Source organism: Xyrauchen texanus, chromosome 12 (assembly GCF_025860055.1).
Source record: "Xyrauchen texanus isolate HMW12.3.18 chromosome 12, RBS_HiC_50CHRs, whole genome shotgun sequence".
Taxonomy (NCBI): Eukaryota; Metazoa; Chordata; class Actinopteri; order Cypriniformes; family Catostomidae; genus Xyrauchen; species Xyrauchen texanus.
In genome coordinates, this window is record NC_068287.1 from 13,562,041 (window position 1) to 13,583,441 (window position 21,401).

At 42.4% G+C, this 21,401-nt stretch overlaps 1 protein-coding gene across 1 annotated transcript in view; it reads right to left on the minus strand.

The window, feature by feature from the left end:
• The window catches only part of LOC127652488 (neurogenic locus notch homolog protein 2-like), a 52,129-nt gene that overhangs the window by 21,158 nt on the left and 9,570 nt on the right, over positions 1-21,401 (minus strand). The window contains exons 3-9 of the mRNA XM_052138635.1: positions 7,028-7,164; positions 6,230-6,565; positions 4,369-4,491; positions 4,050-4,283; positions 2,657-2,812; positions 2,350-2,535; positions 572-685 (exon numbers count right to left, since the gene is read on the minus strand). Of these exons, the coding sequence (XP_051994595.1) occupies positions 572-685; positions 2,350-2,535; positions 2,657-2,812; positions 4,050-4,283; positions 4,369-4,491; positions 6,230-6,565; positions 7,028-7,164 (1,286 nt within the window). The remainder of the gene's footprint in view (positions 1-571; positions 686-2,349; positions 2,536-2,656; positions 2,813-4,049; positions 4,284-4,368; positions 4,492-6,229; positions 6,566-7,027; positions 7,165-21,401) is intronic.

Below are 21,401 nucleotides of genomic sequence, written 5' to 3' on the forward strand. Positions count from 1 at the left end.
GCATCTTTAGAGGGAGTTGTGTTGATTAACAGTGTTATGATGGGATCTATGCTGATGCCTAGGGCACAAGGTTAGAGGGGGTGATGCTAGAATTGTTTTCTTCAAGGCCAACGGCCCTCCCCCTTTCCTCGCACAAACGCTACCGGCTCAATAGCTAAATGGGGGGTGCGGAGTTGTCTGCCCCAGATGTAAATCGCGGACAAGGAAAAGAATCTCATTAGCAGGGCTGCTGTTCCCCCCCAACCACCTCAATGCAGAGCGAGACGGGTGAGACTGCTGTCCCTTCTCTATGGACAAGTTGGGAAGAGGAGGGGTGGTTGCGTAGAGAGGCCACAATGGTGTCTTTGTTTGGGCACGCAGTTGCATAGCGCTCAAGACCTCACTCTAATGAGTAATTACACAAAAAACTATCAGGCTAGGAGGCGAAATTGGGTTTAGTTTGATATAAAATAACTTGGGGCATTCCACAAGTAAATTTTGCATTATTTTTACACATACTGTTGAGCTGGCAATGCTGAGCAAATGACAGGGATATAAGTGTTCTTGAATGTCTGTGAGAAGGGCTTTATACCTGGCTGACAGGTGCAGGTGAACCCGTTGACAATGTCTCGACAGATACCGTCATTGACACAGGGGTTGCTCTCACATTCATTGATGTCCACTTCGCAATATGTCCCTTGGTAGCCTTGTAGAAAGACATAAAATGTTAAAAGTTAAACAGTTCTGTGACGACATGCAGTGTTTTCCAATCCTGGGGACAGATTCTCAAAACTTACTTAAAAATAAAATTCTGCTCAAAATATTTTTTTTTCCTTAAACCATCAATGTTTATAGTGAGATACCTTCTTCTATTTTATTTTCCTACAAATATTTTTGTGAATTCGACCCCAGGTCCTGGAGTTCCCCCAACACTCACAATATATATGCCTCCCTTATCGAACCTACCTGATTCAACTCATCAGCTCTTTAGTAGTGGCACTATTGTCTGGATTGGAGGTGTCAAATAAGGGAAATATCCAAAATGTTCAGTGATGCGGGTACTCCAAGACCAGAATTGGAATAGCCTCAATACTTTGAAGATGGACTGGAATTCCTCTCACACCACAGTTTCTCACAACGTTGGGGGCCCACAAGTTGTTCTGCTACACTGCAACCTACAGCAAGTTCATGTCTCAGGGGAAATGGAGAATTGCTCCATCTATGCAAATTGGGGCCCCTGGCTTTGACTAGAAGCACCACACCCTACTGTCCGCAGGATGCCCTATGGTCATATCTCTATTGAGAACATGCATGTTCTATAATGGGCAGAGTGCCTCTCTTGTGTGTCGCCCCATTCAGGTGAAACAGAGTGTGGGCTGGGACCAGAATGCTGACGGCGGCACGGAATCAGAAAGAATTGGCCCCTCCATGTGAGCCTGGGCCAAGTTGGCGATGATGAGGAGTGTGGGGAAGAAGAGGTGTCTGTGGAAATGAAAGGGGTACGGGCAGAAGCGGGGGATGGGGACGAGAGTGCTGGGAAAAAGTTTGTGCTCTCCTTCTATGTGTGAAGGGCAAGGAACGGAGCACAGAGGGGCCTCATTGTTCTACTCCATTCCCACCACTCAAGATCTCATTAGAATTCACTGCACACTCCTCCCCCTCTCCCAGACTGCCCAATACACCCCGCTCCCAGTGCTCATTTTTATAGTCCACCCCCCAAAAACCACAAAGATGCATGTAGTGCAGGGTACAAATTTTAATAAATGTGCATGTTGAAGATGCAACGCCTGTGGTTTGTGTGACTTACCCTGTTGGCTGAGTTCTTCTATCGTCTAACTGAATTACCTCTCTCTAAACCACCAGTATGTGATAATATATTGTATAATAAACCCTCCTCTTCTGAGTTTTGCATGTTTCCCTAAGTAGGTCTATAATGGAAAGTCTGATGGAGTCTAGAAAGGTGCGTGGATAGGAAGCAGATTTAGGGGTCATTCACAACGAACGCTTTTTTGTGTTCTATGTAAACATGCGCTGGACCGACAACTTTAACCATGTCTCGCTGTTTTTTCAGTGCCTCACACATGAGCACCCTGTTTTTTTAGGATGCCATGTCAAGTTCTTCATGAAAAAAACTTCAACTTCTAAAAACACATCTTGAGATACCTGCATTTTGTTCCATTCATAAACATGCTCAAGAGTGGCACATTTTTAAAAACCTCAAAAAGTTACAAGAACTGCAACTTTTAAAAACGTGTCACGAGACACCAACATTCTGTTCCATTCGTTGCACTGTGTATAGCTTTTTAATGCAAGAACGCATCACTTAGTGTCTCTGTCTAAGCTACTGTAAGGTCAAATGCACTCACGTACCAGGCATACAGATGCATGTGAACTCGCCGATGCGGTCCAGGCAGGTGGCGTCGTTCTGGCAGGGCATGGACAGGCACTCGTTGATATCAATCTCGCAGCGAGGGCCAGTATAACCCCGTCCACACTGGCACTGAAACGAGCCCTCTGTGTTTACACACTTCCCAAAATGCTCGCAGGGGTTGGCACCTGGCACAAAAGAGAGACGGAGGAGTCAGTTAACAGTTACTCGCTACTGAGGGAGACAAAGACGAGGGAGAGACATAGAGAATCAGCGAGAGGGAAGGCATTCAGAAAGTTGTAAATTTACCAATGGAACATTCATCCATGTCTTGGTTGCAGGCTCCGCCAACAAAGCCAGCAGGGCAGGTGCAGATGGCACGGCCATTCAGAGGGTTAGTGTCACACACAGCCCCTTCATTGCACGGGTTACTGACACACGCATCGTCAAGATGACATAGCAGACCTATGGGAACAGATGAATGTCAGTAATTGGACTCTAGATAAGTGTATCTAAACATCAATAAAATGAGAATTTGAAATATATGACTTGGCTCAAAAGCTTTTAGATCAGGTGCTTTCAAACGTTTTGATGCCATGGACCCCCAAAAATAATAATCCCCTTGCAAGGGACCCCTTCCGAAAATATAAATGCAGCTACATATGCCCATGTATAAAGACACATTTTAATAAAATAATTAGTGCTGTCAGGTGATTAAAATTGCTGATCATGATTAATCGCATAATTTTTCGTAGTAAATTGCGATTAATCACAGATTTTGAAAGTGCTGAAATTTGACTTTTCCTGTGAAAATGCATTTATTTCCTTCTTAGGAAAGAAAATAAAACAATACATTTTCAAACAAAGCCTTCCACAGTATAAAGATACAAATGCACTAAACTATCACCAATTCAAGTGACATTACACATTTCCGAGTATAAGTGGGCATTTGACTAATTGAAAGAACTAGTCTCCCCATAGACTAGTTGCATATTCATTGCAACATTCACAATATTAATCAGCTGGCACACTGTGACTATAGGCCTTGTAACAGCAATCATGAAGCCTCATTCATGATGCACGTCAGGGCGTCAGCACCAGCATCTAGTGACACTTTGAACTCCATGTGAAAAGCACTTGCAGACAAAAACATCTCATTCTGCATTATGGTTGTAGTTGACTTGACGTGCTTCTGTGGTAATTATAATGTACTATACCTAGGCTGAAAAATACTTGCTTTCTATCTCAAGTCCCATCTCGGCTTGTTTTATACAACAAATTGCATTAAGAGCTCCTTTCCCCATCACTTTATCACTATACTGAATCATTGCTGGGAGTGTGTTCATCAGTGTAATGACTCCAGACGGACACATTACAAAAGTTCAACTTTTTTAATTAATCGCAAGCGTTAACGCGTTCATTTTGACAGCTCTAAAAATAATCTAATAAAATTATTAATCTCATGATTTTTGACCAGTCTTTTGAAAACAGCATAAAACTGTAATCATGTCTAAATCTTTAAACGTTAACTTGTGCTACACCTTTATTCTTTGACATTTTTTGTGGACCCCAGTTTCAAAAACCCTGTTTAAGATGATCTGAATCCACAAAACAATCACAATATTTCTTGAGAATTTGGAACATGTAGGTGAAAATGGAAGAGAAAAAGCCAAACAATAAGGAATGATGAAGATAGTCTTACCAGTCTTGCCCACTGGGCACTCGCAGAAAAAGGAGGCCACACGATCATGACACGTGGCTCCATTGAAGCAGATAGCCATGGCACAGTCGTCAATGTTCTCACTGCAGTCGTCCCCTGTCCAGCCATTGACGCACACACATGTATGTCCCCCAATGGTGTTGAAGCATGTGCCACCATTATGACAAGCATTGGGCTGCATGAGACACTCGTTGACGTCCTCAGCACAATATTGGCCTAAGGACATAAAGGCAATGTTATGGTTGATTTCAAACTGTGAAGAAAATTCCCCTCGTGTAAACAGAAAAATTTGTATATTTACCTGTCCACTCAGGGAGACACTGACAGTTGTAAGTGTTGACACCATCTACACAGATCCCACCATTCATGCACTTGTGTCCAGGGCAGTCATCCACGTTCTCCTCACAATTGTGTCCCCTGAAGCCTGGGTGAAAATAAGGAAACTACATGACTGAAGCACAGGAAACTGGGGGGTAAATGTGGTTGTAATAATGTCTGATCTACTCTTCACTCTCAAGACACCCAATTACTTTCACTTAATGCTACTCCATGATTACGAATTTATGTGCAGAGTCGAGTGGGCAGTAAAAAGGTTCAGTGGGTGTTGAGTGTTTACATATTCTCACAGCAGTTCCCACAGTGGCAGAGCCAGGACCTGATGAAGGACCATACTCCCTGCCATGTTTGCTTGTTTTATAAACTCTCACGGTTTAAGTGACTTCCTCTCTGGCGAGAGACATTTCCTGCTTGCTCCCCAGAGGGAAGCAGAAAGGCCATAAAGTAAATTCCTGCCCAGCAGCCCACTCGCTCTCTCTCTTTCACGCATTGAATGTCTTGCTCTCTCACTCTCATGTGTATATCTATCTCTCACCCAGTCTGAACTATTTATAGTAAGAATGAGGCAGTGGTACAGCAGTATCAATGCCTGGAAAATCCAGATGCTTGGAATCAAGTTTGGGAAACCCCACAAACTAGGGACGGGCATGAGTACCCTGCATTAACTTCCACACTGGTTTACGCTGGTCTGGTGTAGCTGGTGGACCAAATGGCAAAATGAGGCAGAATGACAGCCTCAGTCACTATTCTGTTTCATTGTATGGAATAAAGATGCTATAAGAAAATAAATATTGACTGAGGCTGTCATTTTGTCTAATATCTCATTTTCTATTCCACTGAGAATTTAAAGGACTATTGGTTTGGAAAACATAAATGTAAGTAAATTATTTTGGGGAACTATCCCTTTATTTTACATATGGACTAGGGCTGTCAATTGAGTAAAATGTTTAATCGAATTAATTACATGGTGTCTCGATTATTAATCGTGATTAATCGCATATACAAATATTTGGTGAGAAAGCCCCTCATATAACAATAACTCAATATATAATGATTATACATATTTATATCAATATATAATTATACATAGTTATCTTTAAATATTAAAGAAATTATATATATATATGTATAAAATATTCATTTAATTAAAATGCTTTACATTCTTGTAGCAGAAGAGTTAATCATTGATAAGACAATACAAAAAGCGGCTTTAGAATACAATGTATTGTTTACTACCATATTATTGATCATAAGACAATCATTGTCATACAGTTAACAGCAATCCATTTCACAAGTGAATTTGTCAATCAGTTGGAGATTTATTATGAGAGCTTGTTTAAGGGCCCGTCAATTTACACCTACGTCATACGTCTCGGGTGTGTTGCGTCATAAACATAAAATGTTTAGGTCACTGTGTCAAGTTAAATATAGTTTAATACTCAATCTTTAAACACATCTTGAGATCCCTTAGATCGCATTTGTGCTCCTTCGAGTGTTTTGAACGCAAGAACGTAACGCATGTTTGTGTTGTTCTGCCTACTGGAGTGTTTTTCTTCACTGTATAAACTGCGCATTGCTCATAAAGCTGAAATTTCCCTTACTGCCCTCTGGAGTAAACAGGTGGTACTACAAGCTTGCATTTCTCAGGAATCTTCCTTATTATGGTCCGCGGGCATGCTGAATTAACACGTTGAATCGACAGCCCTAATATGGACACAAGCATACCATCATCCCATGCTGTGGACCAGCATCCAAAACACAACACCTGTTTAAAGCATGGGAACATGATTAAGGCATGAGATTATGTGTTTGGTGTGTATTTATACCTGGCAAGCAAGCACATTTGTAGGTGTTTTCACCGGTCTGATGGCAGGTGCCTCCGTTGAGGCATTGAGAGGGGGCACAGGGCTGGGTGGGCACTTCACATGTCCGCCCGTTGTACCCAGCCAGGCACTCACAGTGGAATGAACCTTGTGTGTTCACGCAGATGCCACCGTTAAGGCACTTTCCAGGTTTGCGGCACTCATCAATGTCATTGCGACAGTTCTTGCCCTGATACCCAGGTGGGCACGAGCAGTTGTAGTGATTATTCCAGTTGGCACAACGGGCACCATTGGCACAGGGCTTTGTGGCACATGCATCAATCAGGGAACAGTCCTGACCTGTGAACACAGGAAGTGTCATTCTGAAATAGCTCTGTATTGCCCACAAAATATACCATGATGACCTTATGAGCACATTTACAAGCACAATCTTACATAATTCTGCTTAATAAGCTGATATTGTGTAAGATCTTTTAACTGTGAAAGTTCATAAACTGTTTAAGTAAATAATGACTGGATAGATTTTAAGCCCATTAGCCAGATTTCTGTTAAAAAGTGTACTGTCTTGTGTGAAAACTGAAGGGAAACCAGATCATTTCAAATGTCATGTAAACATGGTTTTCTTGTTTTGCCAGGTTTTAAGAACAAGCAGGTTAGTTATTTATCAGTGTATTGCTGTTCATGTAAACACTCTCATTAAAATAATGAAGACATCCAAAATAATAACTGTTGTACTGTTGAGTGTGCTCCAGGGACAGTGCTGGGAAACACTGATTTATGATCAGTGAACCTCAAGCTTACCTCTGAACCCTCGCTGGCACACACAGGTGTACTGTGGGATTCCGTAGGCCAGCAGGCAAACAGCTCCATTTAGACAAGGCGAACGGTGGCAGGGGTCCAGATGCTGACAGAGCGAACCAATATAACCAGGTCGACAACTGCAGAGAAGCACAAATTCAGAACACCATTTTGGGCACCTCAGTGTAAAAGCCTTTTAGAGGGAAAAGAGAAACACTGGTGAATTCTGAGCAATTCTAAACCCAGTATCTCACCCGACTCATAAACAGAGCAGAATCAAATCACTGAGACCTAGGCACGTTTGGTTGGACATAAAAGTACTCAGCTCTTATTGTAGTATTGAGGTTAGGGAGTCAGTGGTAACACACAAACACACGGAATAAAACACTAAATGTCATGCTCTCCATCAGACTGTAACAGCCAGGCAAACTCTCCACATTCTTGGCTACTGCAATCTGGAAAGCATACTTCACTTCATTCCAGTTCACATTCCAGTAGCATTACTATATTCAGATTAGGGCTGGGCGATATGGCCAAAATTTATAATCACAATATTTTTTTTAATCGTTCAATATGGATATTTATAACAATATATAGTACATTTCGTACTATTAATAGAGGAGGAAATGCATTCCACAAGTTTGTTAGAAATCAAGACTGAATTAACAAAACTTGTTTGTTTAGACGTAAGCTCCACATTTTAATTTGAAGTTCAAGAATATAATCAGTTTTGCTTTTAATTCTACATAATGTGTGTGGCCTCTTTTCTATAAAATTTTGACAGATGTTTTTTTTTTGAGTGTGTGTGTTCAGCTGATAGCTGTATTGCATTGTCAGTGCTGTCATGTTCGGTACACATCAATGTTAAATTAACTGAATAGCTAGCTGCTAGCTAATGCTTCCTAACTGGCTGAACTACTTACGTTTTTAGTGACATGTACCATGATCCGATCGTCTAGATGTAGAACTAGGTTCTCAACCCTGTTCCTGGAGGTCCCCAGGACATCTCCCAAATCAAACACACCTGATTTAACTCATCAGCCCGTTAGTGGAGACTCTAAGACCTGAACTGGGTGTCAAAAAAGGGAGATATACAAAATGTGCAGTGTTTAAGGGACTCCAGGGTTGGGAACCACAGATGTAGAACATAGGCAATATATTGAAAATGACTCAAAGGTTTATCATTGATATAGAGGTTTGTTTTTTTTAAATATCAATATCGTTTTATTGCCCAGCCCAAATTCAGATCTCTCAGCAGCATTTAATTGTAAAGCACAGCTGTGAATAACAGTGTTACCTGTATTCACCCAAGAGACCTTCTGCAACCGGTACAAAGTTTGATTGGTTACGTTTACACTGGAGGCCACTCAAAAGACAGGAGACCACAAGTCGTAGGTATGAGGTGGTGAACAAGCAACTTTGTGCCAAAAGAATACACTTCTTTTTGCTCTCTAATTCTATGCCTTTTTATTAAATAAGGTTATCTTGACGGACAATTGAGTGTGACCTGAAACTATACAAGTAAGATAAAAAACAACAACAATGATTACAGTACTTGAAAACCCATTTCTCTCATGGGCTCTAGAGCCTTTGGTTGACAAGGCATGAGAAGCGAGTGTGTGTTGGGTAACCTTACACCCACACAGGGAGCACCACCACAGGATGAACTTGCACGTTTGAAAGGCTGTTTGAAGCTGATGACAAGCACTGGGATGGTCTGTTCTCTGTGTGTCCCCCCCCAGGCCCTCTCTCTCTTTTCACTGTAAAACAACCCCTGGGCAGAGACAACAATGTCTTTTCCTCCTCTCCCTGTTACAGGATGACAACTTTTTATACAGAACTATCTGTCCCTTTGTTGTTTCGCCTCTTTTGTGGCTGGCGTCTTTTCCCCCATAAGTAGTTTCTTTCTGACCTCAGTGAGAGGCTTCAGCGAAGGGCTTGGCCTATATGAGGTGCTGTTTTAAATCTCTGCCAGACCACAGCCAGAACCCGTTGATGTTCCATGATCTATAGACCTTATTCACAGTAGCACCATATTTGATTTTTTGACGTGAATGAAAAAGACACCCTGTGGGATAGATTGCAGTCTCTTCAATGGCATGAAATGTATTAAGATCCTACATCACATCTCATATTCCACAACTCCTGTTTTCTGCAGTTTTTTGTCAACTGAAATTTTGGGGAAATTTTGTTTTTTCCTAAGCAGAATGATCCAAAGCACCAAACAGTAAAATCCACTGAAGAGACAGCGAGTCTATCCCTCGCTGTCATACCTGCCAAAAATAAAGATGGCGCTTCTGTGTATAAGGTCTTTACAGTCCGTTCAGCCATTTTAAATGCTCAAACAAGTGATACTCTTAACAGTGGCAACTATGGCTGGCCAATATGGCCAAAAATATTATCACGATATTTAACCAATCATTTGATATTGATATTTATCATGATATACATTTCATTACATTAATGTGGAACTGCATTCCACATGTTTGTTGAACCTCAAAAATGAATTAAACACAACTTGTTTGTTTACAAGTAAACTCTACAGCATAAGGTCACTCAATTTAGGATTTAATCCTACAAAAGCTGGTTTGCCAACCACCAACAAATATCACAAGAAGAAAAACACTTTCTTGCCCATGACAGCGCAATGGATCATGAAAAAACATTTAACTAAATCGTACATAAATAAAAAGCAATTCTATTGATATCAGAGTTGTTGTTTTGTTCAGATGGTAGCTGTATTGCATTGTCAGCACTGTCCTGTTTGGTACACAACAATATCATCTTATCCGGATAGCTAACACAACTAGCTAACTTATGGCTACCAAGCCTCATTGCTGGTTTCAATGACAGCAGGAGGACTGCCTGCTAACACTTTCTAAAAGGCTGATTTCATGACTGTGATTCAGTTAGCTAGTTGTGTATAACTTTCCGAACTGACTGCTGTTTTAATGACATGCACCTGATCCGATCATTTAGATGTAGGAAAGTTATTTTTTATCTATTAACTAAAAATTACTAGATGTCGAAATCTCTTTTTTTTATTATTAATTATCTATATCGTTTTATCTCCCAGCTCTGGTGGCAACAACTGTTTTTCTACCCAGCAAGATGGAGGATGCCATGACAGTGATCTGCTGTGTGGGGGACACACTTACAGAAAATATTTCACATTCAGAGATATAATAATACTAATACTATAATAAAACCATCGTTGCTGCAAAAAATGCCGATTTAAAATTGTCACCAAGCAAGATAAAGTTATCTAGCTGGCTAATAGAAAAAGTTTTATTGAAATTGTGAGACAAGAATGACTTGTGATGTCTCGGAAGCATCAGTAAGAATAGGTTGAAGACTGCTCTAGACTACTACTAAATGGCAATTTAATTTCGTAAGAGATTGCACCTGTGCAACTACAACTACAATGCCGCTATTACAGTGGTGGCCAAAAATATTTGCACCCGTGGTAAATATGAGCAAATAATGCTGTCAAAAAAATCTGCATTGTTTATCCTTTTGATCTTTTATTAAAAGAAATCACAAAAATCGAACCTTTAATTGAAGTAAAATAATTGAAAGAGGGGGAATATCTCATTATAAATAAATATTTTTCTCAAACACGTTGGCCACAATTATTGGTTAGAAATTATTATGAGAAAAATATATCTGAAGTATATTCCCCTACATATTTTAAATATTTTAGTACACCCGGGTGACTAGGAACATGACAATTTTCAGCCATGACTTCCTGTTGCACAGGGGTACACATATGAGGTAACACACAGGCCAAATTTCCCTAATCATCAATCACAATGTGTTAGACTAAAGAATATAGTTCTGATGTGCGGCAAAAGGTTGTTGAGCTTCACAAAAAGGGAAGTGGCTATAAGAAAATAGCCAAAGCATTGAAAAGGTCAATATCCTGGGGGCAAGTAAAGACGCTGACTATCACCCCTGGAGTCACGAGTTTGAATCCAGGGCATGCTGAGTGACTCCAGCCAGGTCTCCTAAGCAACCAAATTAGCCAGGTTGCTAGGGAGGGTAGAGAAACATGGGGTAACCTCCTTGTGGTCACTATAATGTGGTTCTTGTTCTCTGTGGGGTGCGTGGTGTGTTATGTATGGATGCCGCAGAGAATAGCATGAAGCCTCCAGCTTCCACGGCGCTATGTCTTCATGGTAACGAGCTCAACAAGCCACGTGATAAGATGCACGGATTGATGTCTCAGACGTGGAGGCAACTGAAACTCATCCTCCGCCACCCGGATTGAGGCGAGTCACTATGCCACCATGAGGACTTAAAGCGCATTGGGAATTGGGCATTCAAATTGGGGAGAAAAATGGCCAAAAAAGAAAAGAAAATGGCCATTTACACCATCAGGGCAATAATTAACAAGTTCCAATCAACTGGAGATCTTAAAAATTGACCTGGAAAAGGAAGTGTCTATATTGTCTCCATGCACGGTCAGAAGGATGGTTCAAGTGGCCAAAGTGTCTCCAAGAATCACAGCTGGAGATTTGCAGGAATCTGTTGGGTCTAGGGGTCAGAAAGTCAAAAAAAAAAAAAAAAAAAAAAAAAGCAGACATCACCTACATCACCACAAGTTGTTTGGGAGGGTTTCAAGGAAAAAAGCCTCTGCTCTCATCCAACAACAAACTCAAGCATCTTCAGTTTGCCAGACACTACTGGAACTTCAAATGCGACCAGGGGCCGGTTAACTTAAGACTAACAATCTAATAATTAGTTTGACTAGCTAAAGATGCCATAGAAAGCCTGTTGCATAAAACAAGCTCACAGTTGTCTTTAGTAAGACAGTCTAAATTGCATTGCAGAATGGGAAAAGTAAAAAGCTTTCAAAAAATGGCCAACAGTGGATACAGTTTTATTCGCTGAAAATATTTGCTACAATTTTCTAGGACTTTTTTTGTTGAGGACTACAGTGCAAATTTTGTGATTTTAATCCAACATTTTGTTACCTTTGTTGAAGTCAAAGTCTTCTACAAGCCCCTTTTAGCACTCAACTGAAGCCCCCACTGGCTCAAAAGACAGTTATTTTCCATGGCAACATGGAATGCTAACAAAAGTTAGCCTAGGGGTGTGCTGTCTTACATTTTAGTCTTAAATTAGACTGATCTAAGTTTTATACAACTGATTGAAAAAATTAAGACAAACATTTTAGACTAAAACAGTTTTATGCAACCGGCCCCGGGTTCTATGATCAGATGAAATAAAAAAAGAGCTTTTGGCAGCAGACACCAGAGATGGGTTTGGCGCACACAGAGATGAAGAAGTACCCAATGCCCATGGTTAAATGTGGTGCTGGATCTTTAATGTTGTGGGGCTGTTCTTCTTCCAGAGGTGCTGGACATCTTGTTCGGATACATGGCATCACAGACTCAAATACCAACAGATAAAAATCAAAACCTGGCTGCCTCAGTGTATGAAAATGGGCCCTGGTTGGATCTTCCAGCAGGACAATTATCCAAAACAAACATCAAAATCAATGCAAAAATGGTTCACTGACCACAAAATCAAGATTCTGCCTTGACAGAAAATTTGTGGAGTGAAATGAAGAGGAGAGTCCACAAACATGGACCTCTGAATTGGAAGGTTCTGGAGAGATTCTGTTTGGAGGAATGGTCTCAGATCCCTTGCCAGGTGTTCTCCAACCTCATCAGGCATTATAAGAGAAGAATCAGAGCTGTTATCTTGGCAAAGGGAGGTTGCAAAAAGTATTGAATAAAAGGGTGCCAATAATTATGGTCAAAGCATTTTGGAAAAAACTAGATTTTTTTAATGAAAGATCAAAAGGATAAACAATGCATATTTGTTTTTCACAGCCTTCTTTGCTCATATTTACCAAGGCTGCCATTTTCTGCTGTGTATGGGAAACACCAAAAGCCAAATACTCCATAAAGTGTGATGAAACAACGCTACCCGATAAAACCGCATGACATGCCACAGCTCGGCACGAGTGCAGAGCAGGTTCGTCTGTGCTAATCAGTGCTGATTAATATTGTTAACTGCATTTGCAATATTAATGTACATTACTATTATTATTTGTTTCAGCCCATTAATGTATTTTTAATTATTTATTTTAATTTTAAAACCCCTAAAACCCACCGGTGCTACAAAATCAGTTAATTTTCCATCTGTGTTTATGATAAAGCTCTAATGAAATCTTACATATATGTTTAAGTTCCAATTATTATTGCAAATGAAAAACCTAGTAAATATTTTAAAATTATTATTTTATATATATATAAAAAAACATTTTCAGACACGTTTAAAAATATACTGATAAAAATAACCAGTGAAAATTGCAAAATGGGCCAGTGAAAATGGCATAACGTCAGGGCAAAAACAAATCTGAGATACTTGCTTGACCGGGCCAGCATGTTGAGCCCAGAAGTTGCCAGTGTCCAGAAATCCAAGTTTTATGAGTAAAGTGTCTTTACTTGTTCATGTCTGATATTGAACAGGGACAGTTATTTTAAGGATAAAATTGACTTATTGCTGTTAACGAATAGCCTAGGTGTTGCTGAATTCATAATTTAGAGGCATATTTTAGAAAGGCTGCGATGGACTGGCGACCTGTCCAGGGTGTCCCCCGCCTTTCGCCCAATGTTAGCTGGGATAGGCTCCAGCCCCCCGCGACCCTGTACACAGGATAAGTGGTTGACGATGGATGGATGGATGGATTTTAGAAAGGAAAATGTTAACTTGTGTCACTGATATTGTTCATTAGCGATGTCTGCTTGATAACAATATTGTTGACTTTAAAAGTCTAGGGTATAACAGCTGACGATGGCTGCTTGTTTTTATTCAGAAAGTCTGAGAATTTGAAAGGGAAAGAGGCCAACAATTGGATTGGACTACGGAATGATACTGTATATAAAAAAAAGCATTTAATCATGTTTTTTTCCCCTTCTGTAACTCACTCGATGTTGTGTCGAATGAAGTGACACAAGGGGTCTTCCTGGGATGCCAAACGTACCTCTGAACCTGAGTAAAGGTCAATGTCAAGTTGGCAGACAGAATTTGCATAACCCGACCCGGACATACGGGTAAAAAGGGAAGCGGGGCAGAGAATAACAGTCAGAATTTTTCTTCGGAGCCGAACGGTTGTGCAACAGTAAGCTGAGTTCACCACTGTTTCACTCACCTCTACTGGCAATAAGCACTGCTGTTGGATCTACGGCGCATTTCCAACTGGCGTTCTCTCTCTCTGCACGCTGTGCAGTCTACGCCCCTGGGTGCTTTGAGAGTTTATTTATATTTATATATTATATTTATATTTATGCATTTGGCAGACGCTTTTATCCAAAGCGACTTACAGTGCACTTATTACAGGGACAATCCCCCCGGAGCAACCTGGAGTTAAGGGCCTTGCTCAAGGGCCCAACAGTGGCATCTTGGTGGTGCTGGGGCTTGAACCCCCAACCTTCTGGTCAGTAACCCTGAGCCTCAACCACTGAGCCACCACTGCCTGAGCCTCAACCACTGAGCCACCACTGCCTCTTTTATTTCCTCTAAAAGAGTTTGAGTTCCCACTCATAAAAGAGTAATACACAGCATGCATTGAACATCCGTCTTTTTAAAGATGTCTTTCAGCCTCTGTGTAGTTCCTGGATGCGGTTGAATTCTCTCCACTTCTGATGGTCATAAAAGCTGCCTCTCGTGCCTGGGCTGCGATCACACGCAGGCAGCGTTTTATGAATGGTTCATGTGCTCAGTGCGAGAACATAGCCATGGCAACATTGCGGTAGCGGCTTTCTTTTCTCACGAGAGAAAGCCACTTCAGCTGGCCCCCGCGTCGTTCCTTCTATCCACGGGATTGAGGGCGACCCGGCTGGCGATTTGGGGATGACGACGGGCTCGGTTTTGCCGGGTAAATACCCACGACCCACCCGCCCCAACACGCTTGCTTACTTCCGTCCGAGCTCGGGATGAGTGCGGTCAGCCGGCATTCTCCCTTGAGCCCCCGGAATTGGATGACAACATCGCCGCTGCATCGGAGAGCGTCACAGCGGCGTCTGATGCTGATGACTCGTTTGGGCTGCCACCTTCGGGTCTGCTCGCCCAGTCTGAGGCCGATGTGCAGATGTCTGCTATGCTTTCCCGGGCCGCCGTGAGCACGAGGCTGGACTGGAAACCTCCGTCCCCCCTCACGGCTATTCGATTGGATCCTCGGGTCACGGCGCCGGTCATAGCCACATAAATCGCCAAGGCGGCATATGCTCTCGTCATATGTCACAACTTGTCCGCCATCTCCTCCTTTGGAGTCAGCCGTGACTCAGGTCGCTGCGCACCACTCACATCCCTGGCAACTGCAACACGACAGCGGATGCGCTGTCACGGCAGGTTTCGCACAGTGGAGAGTGGAGGCTCCACCCCCAGGTGGTCCAGCTGATATGGGACCAATTCGGCAAGGCACAGATAGATCTCTTTGCCTCCCAAGACAACTCCCACTGCCCGCTCTGGTACTCCCTGACCGGAGCTCCTCTCGGAACAGACGCGCTGGCACACAGCTGGCCCAGAGGGCTGCGAAGTACGCATTTCCCCCAGTGAGCCTGCTTGCACAGGTGCTGAGCAAGATCAGGGAGGATGAGTAACAGGTCATCCTGGTGGCCCCTTACTGGCCCACCCAGGCCTGGTTCTCGGATTTTTACACTCCTCACGACAGCACCTCCCTGGAAAATTCCCCTGAGGAAGGACCTTCATTCTCAGGGACGGGGCACCCTATGGTACCCACACCCAGATCTCTGGAACCTCCAAGTTTAGCCCCTGGATGGGATGCGGAAGATCTAGTGGATCTACCACATGCAGTCGAAGACACGATCAACCAAGCCAGAGCTCCCTCCACCAGACAACTTTATGCCCTAAAGTGGCGCTTGTTCGCGAATTGGTGTTCTTCTCGAGCCGAAGACCAGCAGAGGTGCGCAGTTCGGTCAGTGCTTTAATTCCTGCAGGAGAGGCTGGAAGGGAGGCTGTCGCCCTCCACCTTGAAGGTGTATGTAGCTGCTATCACAGTCCACCGCGACACAGTAGATTGCAAATCCCTAGGTAAGCACGACTTAATTATCAGGTTCCTGAAAGGCGCCTGGAGACTGAACCCTCCCCGGCCTAGCCTGTTCCCCTCCTCGGATCTCTCTGTGGTCCTCTTGGGCCTTCAGAGACCCCCCTTTCGAGGCAGGATGTGGCCTCTGCAGGGTTTTTTCCCCCTGAAAGGTTAGGACCGGGAAAGACCGCCATCCCCGACACATTTTAAAGCGTTAAGATAGCCCCAGCCACTTCACATCCTATGTGAGAGACATAGTGAGAGCAAAGGTGCGGCTGCCGGGCTCGCTCCCAGGCTAGTCATGTAGCACCTGTTTCCCCCCCTCAGGGGTGCGGGGAACCTAAGGTCTGAATGTGACCCCTCTTTGGGGGCGTTGGGGAGGGCTACGTGCAGCCGACACAGTTGCCTCTAGCACACAGTAGCCTGCTTGCACCTGTCTCGGTAGTTCACGTAACATGGTCAGTGCATGGCGTTTTTATATGGGACCCCTTGTGTCACTTCATTCGACACAACGTCGAGTGAGTGACAGAAGGGGAACGTCATGGTTACTGTTGTAACCTCCATTCCCGAGGGAAGGAACAAGCCTTTGTGTCCCTCCTGCCACAGCACTAGACCAGTCACTGTAAATGGCCGTACCTTATTTCGGCTCCTCGGTGCAAAATCCTGACTGGCACTCACTGCCCCGCTTCCCTTTATACCCGTATTTCCGGGGCAGGGCATGCAAATTCTGTCTGCCAACTTGACATTGGCCTTTTTTCAGGTTCAGAGTTACGTTTGGCATCCCAGGAAGACCCCTTGTGTCATTTCATTTGACACAGCATCTCGTTCCTTCCCTCGGGGAACAGAGGTTACAACAGTAACCATGATGTTTTTTTGTAGTCTTTTCAACACAGCCAGCAACATGAAATGCCATAAGGCAGAATGTCTATTGAGAGTTTTTCCTTGACTCAGCTACTAGAGTCTTGAATGTAAAACAAGGAAGAAATGGAGCAGCAATAATTCAAAAAGAGTTCTCCATGAATACCTCAAAGCTACTCCTGCACCTCTTGAGCCCCCAATGCACCGCACAACTTTTCCCTATGAAACCTTCACATGCTGGGAGGTCAGATGTCATAGGTCAGCAGTCTGATTGTGATGATAATGTCAGGGGGTGGGTTGGAGGGGCATCTGTAAGGGAATGTCTTTCGGAGGGTGGAATGGGGGACGAGTCTGGTATGGAGAGTCATGTCATGTCATATTTCCTGTAATCCCTCGTCTCCTGCTCTGAAAACACACTCTCTTTCTGAATCCCAGATTCCTGTTGCTGTGGTAACCTCACAGACGGCCTAGCAAGCCTGACACCCCACCAATCACCCCCTACCCTTCATCCCCTTGGCTATTTGTCATGGTTTGGCAGGATTTATTTAGAGGCAAATTAACTTTGTCTGGAATCTAGGAGGTCACCAAAAATATTTAACTGGGAGTTGCAGCACATAAAAAGCTTTGAGGAGACAGGGGTGGCGACCCCGCATCAAGGTTCAACTAGTATGCAGTCTGACACTCAAACCCTTATAAAAGTGCCCATTCGGGGCATGGGCCTTTAAGTGCTGAAGAATGTCTGGATACAGGCTAATTTACAGCCTGTTGCTCGCTTAGGAAACAGTTGATGTGAATGTGGAGAGAATGTGTGTCGCGTGCGTGTGTGTTTGTGTGTGTATGTACATGTTCAGCAGTAAAGGAATGTTTGATAAAGGCCAAACCAGTCACAATCTAGGGTATATCTTTCCATCTAGCTATTTTAAAATGTTTCTTGTTACAAAATCTCCAAAAAGTGGTGAGAAAGCAGTTAAAAAAGAAATGTTGGAAAGACCAGAATGGAGAGGACCACTAAGAAACTGCTTGTGGGATTTCAAAGAGTTACTGGACCTTGAGGAATTGATGATGTGTTGAAAAGAGCTATTTCAACATACAAAGAAAAGGAGGCTCTGGCCATGCAAAACACGAAAGCATACATGCGTGTGTGAGATTTGGAATGCATTCACTGTGTGTGTATCCATACTGGTTTTACAAACTTATTTGATTATGAAAAACCTTGGTAAAAGCGTGTGAGAATGTGTAGATATTGGTCAAGTAGCAGCAGGGGGAGGACTGTAGAGGTTATGCTATTTGTCCTCACACAGTATTCAGCAGCCAAAACATACATTCTTTTGTCTGAGCCTTGGCTGTGCCTATCAGAGTCCCTGAAAAAACATACAGCCAAGAGTCCTATCAGAGCGTTCATGGTGAAAAATAACTAATTGTAATAGGCTCCAACCTGACAGGAACTCCTTTGTGAGTGAGAATGTTCTATGAAGGAGAATTCTGTAACTTTTGAGGGCCAATGTACATGGAAAATTGCCGTTTTTGCTTTCAGCCTGGGCCCTTTGTTACTTAATCTGACAACTGAGTCAAATGTACCATGACCCTTGACCCCTTCGGAAGATCCGGGTAGACAAGGGTGAGGTGGGAAGTAGTAGTGGGTAGAAAAAGGAATCCTATAATGTCACAACATCAATGACGGCTCGCGCCAGCTGCAAGCACAGCAGCACCAAACAACTGTTCACATCTGTCAGCGCTGCTTTGGCTGTCTGCCTCCTCCCTAGTTTTTTCAAGGATTACACCCAAAACAATGGCACTATTCTGTCTATGAAATTAACTCCAAACAGATGCGCACAACACACACACGTTTTTGCGTCTATCCTGATGAGGATTTTCCATAGACATATTGTATTTTATACTGTACAAACTATAGATTCTATCCCCTAACCCTACCCATAAACCTAACCCTCACTAAAAACTTTCTGCATTTTTACATTTAAAAAAAACTTTGTAGGGTTTGTTTTTTGAGCAATTTGTATTATGGGGACACTAGAAATGTTTTCATAAACCACATTTATAGCATAAAACCATTGAAATTACCAGTTTGTTACCTAAAACAAAAAGGCACCCAAACCCGCCCACACACACTCACACACACAAGCAGGCAGTTAGATCGCATGCACATTGGTATTGGAAGCATGCTCACAACACACCTTCTCTGATAATGTTCAATCCAGAAGTAGGTTAATGAAGCAGTCGGACAGGGACAATTGACAATTAGGAACTGACTCATAGCTTAAAAAAAGACAAAAAACTGCAAGGCCAAACACCACCACAAATATCTCACAAGCACACTCAAAACACACTGTGTAACTTACGAACACTTTCCTCTCCTAGGACACTGAGAAACAACAAAGAAATGTCAGGATAAGAATTCAGTAGACACAGTGTAGGAAAATACAGATCATTCAAAAATCTGCAATCTTACTTAGAAATGTAAATCTATGTTAAAGGTTTAGTTCAACCAAAAAGTAGAATTATCTCATCAGTTACTCACCCTCATGCCATCCCAGATGTGTATGACTTTCTTTCTTCTGCTGAACACAAACAAATATTTTTAGAAGAATATTTCAGCTCTGTAGGTCCATACAATGCAAGTGAATAGTGACAAGAACTCCAAAAGCTCAAAAAGGAGAAAAAGTCATTATAAAAGTAATCCATAAAACTCCAGTGGTTTAATCAATGTCTTATAAGATGATCCAGTTGGTTTTGGGTGAGAACAGACCAAAATGTAACAAATTTTTCACTGTACATCTTGTCATTACAGTCTCTAGGCTTGATCATGATTTCAAGCTTGATTAGACTTCCAAGCACTTTATGCATACAGTGCTAGATTGCCCTATATGTAGTGTAATCAAGCTTTAAATCATGATCGCAACGGAGACTGTTGTCAAGATGTACAGTGAAAAGGAGTTACATTTTGGTCAGTTCTCACACAAACCCACTGGAGCCTTATGGATTACTTTTATGCTGACTTTATCTAATTTTTGGATCTTTGGAGTTCATTATTCACTTGCATTGTATGGACCTACATAGCTGAAATATTGAGCTGGTGTTTAGCAGAAGAAAGAAAGTCATACACTTTCTCAATGACGAGAGAAATTTCATTTTTGGGTGAACTAACCTTTTAATCTAAAGGCCAAAAATGTCTCTATGCAAGTACATAAATGCAGGCACTGCTAACAAAACAAGCTTGATTTTGTGCATCATTGCTTTCCAAAATGTGTCACACCACAATTCATAATTGTTAAGACCACAATTCATAACAGAATGCAAATATGCATTGGATTTTCAACGTTGCCTCAAGGGACACTATAGTGGATATTAGTATAAACATTTTCCAAGTAACATATTGTAACGCAGAGCAACATTTCGAAGGGAATATTGCTGAGCAAGTCAGTTAAAATCAATGCATTTATAGCTCAATAACTTACTTAAATAATAAGTAATTTGGTTTTATGGCAAAAACTTTTGCAGAAAAATGTATTTCCCCATTGAGCACCATCGCCACAGCGTTACATATGCCACTTTTCCAATGCACGTTACGGTTCGACTCGCCTCAACTCTCCTCGCTTTACGTTTCTGAGTTTGCATTTCCACTGCAGTTTAGTGCCATCTCAACGTGAGTGGGATTATAGGCTGATCTTCATAGTTGTGCCACCTCTACTGCCGTGATATCATTTTAAACGTGACATAAACTGACCAAAACAATAACACAAGCTAGCTGTTAGCTACTATCTCATTGTGTTGCATAAACCAGTTGTTGCATGGTGATTTTACACAAGTGTAACAGTTAAATTGGCCTGGTTATTTTAGAAGCAAGCTTCCAGTAGCTGGTCAACTAAATAAGCGTAGTTAGAGTTAGAGTATAGAGTTAACATAGCAAAACATACCATCCTCCATCGTGGATCAACGGCAGTCCAGGGCACTCTCCCTCCCATTGCTCGCTAGTATGATAGCGTCCATTTGGTTGAACCACTTTCCACTTTTCCTTGATGGTTCTGTAGTCACTTTTAAGTTTTTTTTAACTTTTCCCTACACTGTTGGTAGGTCTGGTGGTAGCCGTGTGCGGCCAAAAGCTGAGACACTTCCTGTGAGACTGTTTCGTTTCGCTAATCGCTAACGAGTGGACTGTCTACACCTCATTTATTGAACACGCCGTGGTTTTGCGTACAGCCATTTCTTTTTTCACAATCAGAAAGTTGCATGAACAAATGATACTGTTATCGCTGTTGTTAATTTTAAAACTAGTGAGTTGATGTCACGTGTCGGAAATCCAGTGATGTGGGTAGTGACGATTCTCCCTGACCAATCAGTGATCTGCAGGATTTTGACGTCACATTTATTATCAGCTCGGCTCGCTTGGAACTTCGACCGAGGTGGTACTAAAAAAGTATCAGGTACCAGGTACTATCCACA